This window comes from Drosophila subobscura, chromosome J (genome assembly GCF_008121235.1).
Source record: "Drosophila subobscura isolate 14011-0131.10 chromosome J, UCBerk_Dsub_1.0, whole genome shotgun sequence".
Classification (NCBI taxonomy): domain Eukaryota; kingdom Metazoa; phylum Arthropoda; class Insecta; order Diptera; family Drosophilidae; genus Drosophila; species Drosophila subobscura.
The window spans coordinates 19,632,735-19,643,937 of record NC_048532.1 but is presented as its reverse complement, the minus strand read 5'-3'; the positions used below and the strand labels follow the sequence as shown (position 1 = coordinate 19,643,937).

The following is an 11,203-nucleotide window of genomic DNA, read 5'->3' as shown; positions in this document are numbered from 1 at the left end:
TTGTCTTTTATATTGTACATGTGATCGGTATGTTCGGTTGTAACTGTTTTATTCGTTTAATTAATTTATAAATATTATTACATAACCTAGAATCGTTTATTGATGGTTTTTTGTTTTTATTTTTGTTCTTGTGTGTTGTTTTCGTGTTCGAGTTGTTGTGTGTATGCGTGTGTGTGTGTGTTTTCTTTTAAATTAATTACAAAAATAGTTCAGTTGTAAATGAATTAGAATTCAGTTGAGCAGAAAATGAAACAAAAGGACACGAAGAATCATTGGAACTTAAATACAAGAAGCATGGTTTATATTAGGAAAAAAGCCATTGTAAATCATTTTATAAACAATTTTGACGAGAGTGGGGGAGGGGAGGGTATATAGCAGATAGTCGTAAACGTGGGTTGAAGCACAGCATTAGCATTTAGCATTATAATTAGAATCAAAGGTGACAGACAGTTGGCTATAGATTTTTCTTATTATTTGTTTTGTTTTTTATCGTTTTTTGTTTGTTTAGTACACTTGGGGGTTGATCGATCGTTCATTATATAATATAATTAGTTTGATCTGTCGACACTTTAGAAGGGGATTTGTTGCTCTCTCTTTCTCTCTCTTTCACAATACATATACGCGTATCATCTTCATCCATCAGTAAGAATTAGAGTTATAAATAATTAGTTATATCATTAGTTATATATCATTAAATCATTCCCTCGTCCTTCACTGCTTGCGTATGCTAAGAGACGGCGTGGCGTCAGTGTCTTTGTGGTGCCGTGCCGGCGAGTGTGCCCGCAATCATGAGGATGAGGCAGCCGAGGAGTTCTTGGTGGAGCTGCCGCCGCCGCTTGAATTTCGCTGCTTCTCAATGTAGACGTTGAGCAGCCGCCGCTTGCTCGGGTTCAGCGCCGACAGCTTCGGCTTCACCTTGTCCTCGCCGAGCACAATGTACAGCTTGACGATGCAGAAGACAGCCGCTTTGCGCACCATGGACTCCTGGTCGTCCGTGGATCGCGCCAAGTTGGGGAACACATTGTCCAGATGGGTGTCCGTGATCTCCACGCCATGGTGCTCGGTCACCTCCAGCAGGATCTTAATGGCGCACAGGTTGGTAGGAAACTCGCCCGTGGCAATCACCGGATTCACAATGTTGATTGACAAATCGAGCGGCAGGCACGGGGCAATACGTACAATCATGGCATCGATCTCCCGCATTGCCTCCTTGCTGTGCTGATAGCACTGGATGATCTTCAGGAGTATCAGCTCGAGGAAGTGCATCCAGTTGTGGCGCATCTTGTTGCTGCGCATGATCTTGCTGAGCACATGCAGGCCAGCGATAACCACATCCGTGTGCTCCGCCTCCAGAATGTTGAGCAGCATCCGCATAATCGATCTGAAGTGCTTATTCGGTAGCTCACAGTTGCCGCCCTTGATGCAGATCCCCAAATTGGCCAGCGACGTCTGCAGCTGCTCCACCGGCTGGTCCTTAGTGAGTGTCAGAGCCACGGACATCACCTCGCTCTCCAGCATATCGCCGGGCAGGATCAGCTCGCCGTTGTCGGCCCTGCTGATGGAGACCAACATGTTGGCATCTCCCGTGGGCTGCGGGGACTTGGCCATCGTCGATTGTGTCATGACGCCCCTGTCCAGCTGGTCCAGCCGCATTGTGGCCGACTCTGGGGTGTTCGATTGCGTGGTATTGGCCGACGATTGCGTCTTGGAGTTGGAAGACAGGGAGGCACACGAGTCCTGCTGCGCCTGCTCGTGATACTGCAGATGTCCGTTGAAGCCATTGGGCGCCAGCGAGTGGTACTGGCCGCCGAAGCAGTGGCGGATCTCCTCGGACGTCTTTTGGATATTGTGCTGCACCTCCAGCTCCGAGGAGTAGAGCAGCTCCTGCTCCACCGATGACTGCCGACTGCGGGGACTAGTTGAGCTCATGTTGAGTTGATGGCTCTGGAGCGAGGCGAATGGCCCGACGGAGGGGCTCTGCAGAGGCTTTGGACTGCTGCTGCTCAGGGGCGAGCTGTTGGGGGAATTGGCCCCAGAATTGACGCTGCTCTGACGCCGCATGTGTGACTGAATGCAGGAGCGAGCCGAGTCCTGGTATCCCTTGGGCAGATTGGCCAGCAGCTTTGTCATCTCCGGAGTGTTCAGATGGTAGAGGGCCACCAGGCAGCACCTGGCCTGGGAGCGCAGCTCGATGGACTTCTGGTCCGCCGTCAGTTGTGCCAGCTTCAGGACTGTCCGCTCGCAGGCTAGGCTTTGGTCGCTGGGGAAGTCGCTGCTCTTGCCGTAGGTATTGGCCAGATCCGTGAGGAACTTTAGAATGGCAATGCGTGTCTTGGTTGTCGGTGTTTGCGTGGAGTCCGAGATGATGCGGAACAGCTCCTTCAGCTGCAGCTGCGTGGGGAAATACTCGTGCACCACCTGCAGGGTCTTCCATATTTTGCTGTGCATCGAATTGAGCAGGTCCGTGCCGAGCTTGTTGAACAGTCGCGTGAGCAGAATGAACAGCCAATCGTGCAGCTCGTGGGCATGCACGAGAATCAGCTCTGTGACAGTGTCGAGGAACAGGGAGTACACCTTCGTGTGGGTGTCCATGAACATCTTGCGGAACATGTCGAGGACACACTGCAGCTGCTGTTGCGAGAGCTCCTTGCCATCGGCCAGATACTGCGTGAGGCTGATTAGGCCGTCCTTCCTCTCCGACCAGTGGGTGGATGCGCAGTACTGGATGATCGTCTCAATGTCGTCCAGCGGTGCCCTCTGTGCGCTCCAGTCCAGGCGGGTGTGCGATCCACTCAGTGAATAGTTCGACTTGTTGCCCCTCGTGTAGCTGGAGTCGAACGATCGCTCGGAGCACACAGAACTGGCCTCCGAATCAATATCGTCCGCACACTCGTCGCGTCCCATCAGTTTTCTGCCCATGCGCATGCCGCCGCTCCGCATGTAGTCTCCAGAGACAAAGTCCGACTGCCCCTCACTGCCGTCGACTCCGCCCACGCCTAGCGTATGCTCCGCCTCGCGGGATTGGGCCAGCAGTCGTGCCGCTGCCGAGGGTCGCACAGGATTGTTCCGCTCTGGCGTGCGTCGTGCGCCCGCTCCTGTGGAGTACATGCTGCGCTTCATTAGGCCGCCGCCACTGCCGCCAACCAGCCGTGTGGGACTCGTTTCCCTGGAGCTGGCCGTGCTCCTGGGTATCCCGGATGCCTTCTTGGGTATGGCCCCAGTCGCCCCGCGGTAGTAACTGCCCACGCCACCGAATTGGTCGCGCAGCTTAGTGCTGGGCGAGGTGGACCGGGATCCAGGCTGCGATTGCGATACTCCTGCGCGTCCCCGGGTGCGTGGAGTAATCGTGCCTGGCGTTACCACTGTGTGGCTGTGACTATTCGAGTTCAGGCGAGGTCGTGGCAGGGATCCACTGCTCGCCCCTCCAAAACCCCCCTGCGATTGGGTGGAATTGGTCGAGTTCGTTGCCCCCACTGGCTTCTTCTGTCGCGTGTAGAGCGTGTACTGTGCCCGTGCCTTGGCTCGCTGTGCTGCCGCAGTGTCCACCGCAGAGATGGATCGCATGCTGGGCGTTGGCTTCTGCAGTGCGCCCGGAGTTCGTCCGAGGCGCGACACCGTTCGTCGTGTTTCCAATGGAGGTGGAGCTAAGCCGGCTAGGCCGCCGCTGCCACTATCACCGCGCTCTCTTTCCAAGGCCCGCTGGGCGGCAATGTCCAGGTTGCCGTAGATCTGATCGGCCAGGTCGGGGAAATGCCGCCGATAGGCCCAGTAGGCTCGCCTGGAATGCCTACGTGCCTCGCTGTCTGCATCCCCAAGGCTCTTCTTCAGGACATCCCGCAAGACGGTTGCATGCCGCTCAAGTGCCTTCGTTTGCCACTCCTCGAAGAGTAAGACCATCAGCTCGCAGAGAGAGGATCTGATGTCCTTCGACTTGGACTGCTGCAACGTTTCCGTGTAGATCTTTAGCAGCTTTGGCGAGTGCGTGTACTTGATGATGTACTTGAGGGCCAGCGTCGAGGCCGAGGCAATGACCTTGGCACTGTTCTGTATCAGATTGATGAGCTGCTCCAATATGCTCCAGCAGAAGCCGTCCAGCTTGTTCCGCAACGTCTTCGACATGTAGGCAATGGTAATGCACGCCTCGCGTATGACCTGCGAGCGCAGCTCCTCCTTGACAATGTCCAGAAAGCCCAGGGCCAGCTCCTTCAGCTGAACAGCCACAAACTGCGGCTGGGCGTGGTAGTTCATCAGCAGCAGGGCGCGAATCTTCTTCAGCGCATCGACGCGCTTCTCCCAGTCGCAGTTCTTGTCGCTGATGACCACCAGTATCTGCTTATACGCATCATCCATATCCTTGGCGTGGAAGATCGTCAGTTGAGGCACCACCTCAAAGCTAGCCTCGAAGATTTCCATCGTGACAGCTCCCGCATCTCCGGCATCGGCCGGTCCGCTCGGCTTTTGTCTCAGGCTGGAGACGGCGGCAGAATAGAGCTGCCGCTTCACTATCCTGGTGGGAGGCCTCTCCTTTGGCGTCTCTCTGTAGTCGGCCTCGTCGAGTCCCACGCCATTGCCATTGCCATTGCCGTTCTTCACTGCGGAGGGCATCAGCAGACCCTCCTGCTTGGCCTGATCGAACTTCTGCTCGAGCAGAGCCAGCTTGGCGGCTGGCATATCCTCCATTTTGCGCAGGTCCGGCCGCAGGCGGTCTCCCACATGCTTGTAGATCTCCACCAGCGTTTGTATGGCCGATTCCCGCACGTTCACCGTGGGATCGCCGAGCAGGGCGCATACGGGCGGTATGTAGGTGCGAACACTCAGCTGCTGTGTGCCGTACTCGTGCAGGGCATTCACTATCGTCTGCAGGAACTCCTCGCGAACCTTTGCGTTCTTGTGCTTAAAGCAACTGACGGCCAGTTTGTCGATCAACCCTTGGGGCGACTGCACTTTGTGCTCCATCAGATCACGCAACAATAGCTGGGCCTTCTCGCGCACCGTGTCCCGACTGTCGCCAAGGCGATCGATCACATGTGGCAGCACGGTCGCAGTGTATGCATTAAAGTCGCTGCCCAGCCGCTTGATCAGCTCCGAGAAGGCCTCCAGCGATTTTTGTGCTATCTTAAAGTGGCTGCCCGTCAGCCACGGCATCAAGCCGTCGATGAGGAAGCCCATGTCTGTGCACACAATTGAGTTTGTGTCGTCGCTCAGGAATGTGACCAGATCCTCCGCCAGCTGCACCTTCACCCGCATATCCGCCTTCGGCATCAGCTGGATGAATCCGTCCAGATCGCTCGGCTTGCGGTAGGCCATCTTTACGTTTTTTTAAACAGCAACTGCAATGTAGGCAAGATGGGAAAAATGTTTTCTTTAGCTGCAGTATTTGGTAAATTGCATTAATTATTTAAGTAAAATGGGGAGGAGGCCGGCAGGACAGCAGGCCAGGGATAGTTGAGGCTGCGCTCAAGGATGCAAGCAGGGCCATAAAATTGATTCAATTGGGTGGATTCAGAGAGGCTGGAGATGTGATGTTCCCGCCAAATCTCACATATTTCCTCCTTTTCAGCAATTTCAAATTATTCATTGCGCGCGCGCACTAGAGATGCAAGAAGAAGCAGCAGCAACAGTCGCAAAAAGCGGCGAAGGGGCCAACAATTTCTGTGTGGAGAATGGATGAAGTCAGAGAGCAGCTAGAGGACAGCATGGACAGGGGTGGGTGGGTGTGTGGTGGAATGGAGTGGAGTGGAGACCATTTAGTGCTGTTACAAAAGTAGGTGAATGGTTGTGCGGGTGGAAGTGGTTGTTGGGGATGGGCAGGGATGGGATGGCATAGCTTTGCCGACAGATGGTGGTGGAGTGTGATGGGGATAAGCGGTGGGGCGTTGTTACGGCACAAAACGTGAATCATCTCACGGACGCCCGAGAGCGTGACGAAGCCAGAGGCGGGGAGTGACGGGCGGGCAGTGGGTGGCTGGGTGGGCAGGAAGCTCAGACAACAACGTGCCGCCGCGGATATGGATTTAGCTTTGGGCTTACGATACGAGTACTTTTTGGGCAAAACGATGGCTGACAGCGACGCCAGCGTCCCACCGTCTATGGTCGGGCGTCACTGTTCAACAATTTAACAACAATTTGCGTGCGCTCGAGAGCGCCAGAATATTTATGGATACGTAAGTTATACAAAAATGAGATAATATTGCTGGATGACAACAACAATCCACGACAGCGACTTGTTAGCTATGCTCAGAGAGAGAATGGAAGAGAGAATGAGTCGGAGCAGCAGAGTGTGTGAGCGCGACAGCGGGAGAGCGAGTATAACTATTTAGCATTGCATACGCAATTTTCTATTTATAAATAAACATCAACAAACACAAATTCAAAGAGGGATGTGGCTTCGCGAACACTGGCTTTCGTAACTGTTATTCTCTTACCTTGAATATATTCATTCCATGTGTACGATAAGATATAGATACTAGTAGATGTGATTAACAAAACAAAGGGGGGAGGGTCAGGGGTTTTTTTCATTTAGACCGTTCAAATTTTAGGTGTAAAACCAGCTGCACAATTCAGTCACACTAAAAACTTGCCGGCCTGCGCGCTGCCCAGCACGATCGTCAGCGGCTGTCGACGTCATGCTACAATGCTGCCAGCGTCGCAGTCGGTGGCGTGGCTGCTGCAGCAGAGAGAGAAACCGAGAGAGAGAGCGGCCGAATTGATTTCTAAATGTCACATGAGAGCAAGAATCGGAAGCGGAGGCGATTGGAGATTAGGCAGTGTCTTTTTTTAACAAAATCTTTTTATCTTTGGTCGATACGCACACACATACACACACGAACACGCGCACACATACCTCTATTATTTGCAAATCCGGCTGCGTTGACTGCGCTGCTGCTGCTTCTTCTTCTTCTTGTCGTCTTCGCTCCGCTCTTGAATATTGTTTTTGGGTTGGGCCTAGCAAACAAACAACTGCTGCTTGATGGCCCCCAAAGGCAATTTGAAGAATTGATTTTCCAGTCGCTGGCCAAACAAACGATTCGCAATGCCCGCAAATACGCGTTTTAAGTAGACTAAATTTATTTTTCAAGCACAGCCAATTGAACAATTGCCCCCCTCAACTAGCCGAGAGATCACAGTTTTGCTCTTCTCTTCGTTCACGCGTTGTTGTTGGTACAGCGCAGTCAGTTTCACTTTGTCATTTGTTGTTGGGTCTCTACCGTTATTGCTGCACGTCGGCGTCGGCGTCGACTGAGCATCGGCTTCCACAGCAACAACACCACAAATTCCAACGTCTTCAGCAGCGCTGCGCCTGCTTCTGCTTCTGCTGGCTCTGCGCCCTCTCTGCTTTGATGAACTTTTTTCTCGGTGACGCGCTCTGGGGTCAGGAGTTTCGCACTGGTTTCTCGGTCGCTGAGCGTCTGCTGAGCTCAGCAAACATCACATTTCGTTGCGTATTGGCATTTGGTATTGTTTTTGACACTGCTCGTTTAATGGTTATACACTTTTTACTTAATTTTAACAAATTTGCCAGCCCGTTGCTTGCGAAAAAAATTAATTCTAGCGATGGTAAACATGTATGCAGTGTGACCGCGGAGTTATCGATAAGATATACCGCATGACCCTCAAAAATATACCGAAAAACTATATCTTCCTTTCAAAACATACCAAAAATAAAGCGCAGCGGAAACAATTTTCCTCGATTTTGATGTTCTATTTAAAATTACCAGCAAGCTATGACTTTCAGCACAAAAACTAGAATTTTATTCGATTAAATAATCAATTGCCTGTATTCTGAGAGCCTTTTCTGACTAGCAGTATTATGAAGATAATTCAGTATCGAGGAATTAGATTTCCGATCATACGGTCAAGGGCCACAAACTTTTACGCCGACCTTGTTTAGGTAACCACCTTTCACTTTTCCATACAATTTTTAGTATTTTCGTCACCCTCTTGTCCAATTCACCAATGAGACTGCAATGTTGAGTTTGAATTTGAAAATTGAAATTTGCTAATTATGAATGGGATTAGAATGTCATGAGGCATTTAGTAGGAACTGGATACCAAAGTTTTAGAAGTTGAAGTGTTTTTTTTTATCTATGTGTAATTTCCTTTGTTGTTGCTACAATTAGATTATGTGATAATACAAATATAATTATAGATAACCCAAACTGGGTACTCACATACACTCTAGTAACTTGATTGACAATCGCTTGATTAACGTAAATAAATGCCCGGCAACAGACAACCGGCAACAGACAACCGGCAAGGCGATCCCGATCCGGCATCCGTCAGCACATTTGCCAGACAGCTGCATAAACATTTAAATGAACTGGAAACCTCTTCAATTACAGTAAAGTGATCCCATTTATATCAACTCACACATGTCTGTTTATATTATATATTTAAATGTAGGTATAGGAAGAGGTATGTGCAGGTTTAAGTGCATTTACAGATTCATGGATAGCTTCGATGCATTGTGCTTCAATAAAAAGCTAACTTTGTACTTAATTAAATTTATATTTAAGCTAAATCAGTCTTTAGTGACTTATGGACGGCCTGTGCGCGACCCGAGGGATCCTCCGGGCAGCCCCAGTCGAGGCGTGGCACCCACCTGATTACCGTGCGGGCTGCCGAATCGCGCGGAAACAGCTCCTCGAAGATGCAGCGATAGTAGAACGCCTCCTTTGTGGTGGGCGTATTGAAGGGAAATCTTTTTGAAGACTGTGCGAAATCCTCATCGCTCACGTGACTGGTGGCCACACGGCGAATGCTGTCGATCCAGTTGTAGCCAACGCCATCGGAGAACTGCTCCTTCTGGCGCCACAGCACATCGTCCGGCAGATAGTTTTTGGTGAAGGCGGCTCGCAGCACGTACTTCTCCATGCGCCTCAAGGGTTCTAGGGCACCGGGGAACGCGTTGAGCTGTCCAGGAATCTTGTCCTCTGGTCGGATCTGCATCACATGGTTGACGAAGTCCGTATCCAGGAAGGGGACGCGCAGCTCCACGCCCTTGGCCATGGCCACCTTGTTGGCGCGCAGGCAGTCGGAGTGATGCAGCTGATGCACGCGCTTCACCAGCTCCTGGTGGAACTGCTCGTAGTTGGGGGCCTTGTGGAAGTACAGGTATCCGCCGAAGATCTCGTCCGCCCCCTCGCCGGAGAGGATCATCTTGATGCCGGTGCTCTTGATGTAGCGGGCGAGCAGCAGCATGGGCAGGCTGCAGCGCACGGTTGTCACATCATAGGTCTCCAGGTGATAGATAATGTCGCGTATGCCGTCCAGAGCATCAGGAATCTCGAAGACGAGCTCCTTGTGGTCACTTTGGATGTACTTGGCCACGTGACTGGCCGCCTTAAAGTCGGGCGCATCGCGCAGACCCACAGAGAAGGTCTTCAGCCGATAGTCGGGGTCCTTCTCCTTCATAATCTTCGTGGCTATAGCGGCAATAAGGCTGGAGTCCACACCGCCCGACAGCAAAGCCCCAAAGTTGACGTCGCAGTGTAGATGGGTGCGCACGGCCGACTCCAGGCTGGAGCGGAGAAGCTCCAGGTCGCACGGCTTGGTGGGCACTTCCTTGATCCAGGATTGCTCAAAGCGCCAGATTGTTTGCATCTCTCCCACGCGTCCAAAGCGGGCCTCGCCCGGGGGGAAGGTCTCGACATTGATGCAGGCATCCACTAAGCACTTCATTTCGGAGGCCACCCACACATTGCCAGCCTCATCCTCACCAATGTACATGGGAATAATGCCAAAGGGATCTCTGGCCACGAGCACTTGCTTCGTGCGCCTGTCGTACAGGGCGAAGGCGAACATTCCCTTGATGTGTTTCAGCAGCTCCTCCCCATAGTCCTGATACAGCTCCAGGATAACGTGGCAGTCACTCTTCGGTTCGTAGGCGCCACGTTGCTTCTTTATGGCCGCCGTCAGCTCCAGGTAGTTGTAGATCTCGCCGTTGGCCACCAGCACCACGTTCCCATCGTTGGAAACAAACGGCTGGTCGCCATGTTCCACGCCCACAATTCGCAGACGTTCGTGAACCATTGCCACGCCATCCTCTGGGATTATATGGACGCCAGTGGAGTCGGGGCCACGATGCCGCTGTTTTCCGCTCTGCCGATAGGCCATCTCCCGCAGACTGTGCTTCTTGCCATGCAGCACCTGGCTGCCAATCGGCTCTCCATCCTTTGAAAATATTGCAAAGATTCCGCACATTTTATCTTTTCTTTTTGTAGATTATTCGCTGGAGAGATGAAGCCTAATGAATGACGAAATGTTGGGTCGCTGCTTTATAAAGCTTTCTCACTTTACCAGATGCTGACTTTCAAGTGCTGCAATATTGCATCATACGTTGTGATGTGTGAGGCTCGATATCTGCAGCACTCCACTAACAGGGGATCCCTAGAATTAAATCGATTGTTCTTTTATTAGTTATTATTTGTAGTTTGAACTGAATGAATTGTTTTTTATCATTTAAATAATAGCCTAAACAGCTGTTGTGGCGGCGAGCTTTTGCTCTTGTTGACAAGAAGGGGAAGCGAGCTTTTTCTGTTGTGCCAGTGACACAAAAACGCACGAGAAAACGCATTTATTTACTAACAACTTGTTTTTGCAAGTAATTCAAGTGGAACTAAAATGGTAAATGATAAACCAACCAGGTCTCTCTCCTCTCATTTTCTATAAGCTGCAAGTCCGTTGAAAATTCAAAATTAGATCCGGTCTATGCCCGAAGAGCTTTGCGTTGTGTTTATTAGCTGTCATACGTTCAAGCGCGATTTAACCCACTTAAGCCCCCTGTATTTAAACTGGTGAGCAACTCTAGGTAAACCGCGGAAAATAATGCTGCTTTTTAATTTTTCTTGTAGATAAATTGTTACTGTTTTAATTGCATACCTTGAGCGATTTTTGAGCGAAGAAGCTGCGAATCTTCTTTGAGACTGTGGAATTTTCTGAGAAAAGGAAATTCTACCAAGGGTCTTCCATGGGCCTGCTAGAGCGGCGGGGCTGTGTGATGTGTGTTTGCCTACAAAAGCTCACAAAAGCTAAACGGCTAACAGAAGCTTGCATTAACAGACTGCTGGGCAAACAGGTGGTTGCCGCAAGTCCACGTCGGGTTTTCGGTCCATGCGATAAATAAATATGTCAAATAGATAAAAAACAAATCTCCCATATTTAATTATGCAGACATTTTAATTACGCATCTAACACTGAGCCA

The 11,203-nt window shown here is 51.0% G+C and overlaps 2 protein-coding genes across 3 annotated transcripts; both read right to left on the bottom strand.

The window, feature by feature from the left end:
- Nucleotides 1-474: 474 nt before the first annotated feature.
- LOC117895844 (CLIP-associating protein) lies at nucleotides 475-7,558 on the bottom strand. Of its 2 annotated transcripts, none has more exons than XM_034803799.1 (2): nucleotides 6,842-7,558; nucleotides 475-5,327 (listed from the first exon to the last, which is right to left on the bottom strand). In XM_034803799.1, the coding sequence occupies exon 2, from the start codon at nucleotides 5,305-5,307 to the stop codon at nucleotides 787-789; it is 4,521 nt and encodes a 1,506-aa protein (XP_034659690.1). In that variant the 5' UTR covers nucleotides 5,308-5,327; nucleotides 6,842-7,558; the 3' UTR covers nucleotides 475-786. The 2 variants fall into 2 exon arrangements, with proteins under 2 accessions (XP_034659690.1, XP_034659689.1); XM_034803798.1 differs by having other exon boundaries at nucleotides 475-5,330; nucleotides 6,845-7,558.
- An 883-nt stretch (nucleotides 7,559-8,441) lies between these two features.
- On the bottom strand, nucleotides 8,442-10,238 carry LOC117894278 (probable asparagine synthetase [glutamine-hydrolyzing]). Its single transcript, XM_034801234.1, has one exon. It carries the CDS (start codon nucleotides 10,201-10,203, stop codon nucleotides 8,512-8,514), a length of 1,692 nt encoding a protein of 563 aa, XP_034657125.1. The 5' UTR covers nucleotides 10,204-10,238; the 3' UTR covers nucleotides 8,442-8,511.
- Nucleotides 10,239-11,203: the final 965 nt, after the last annotated feature.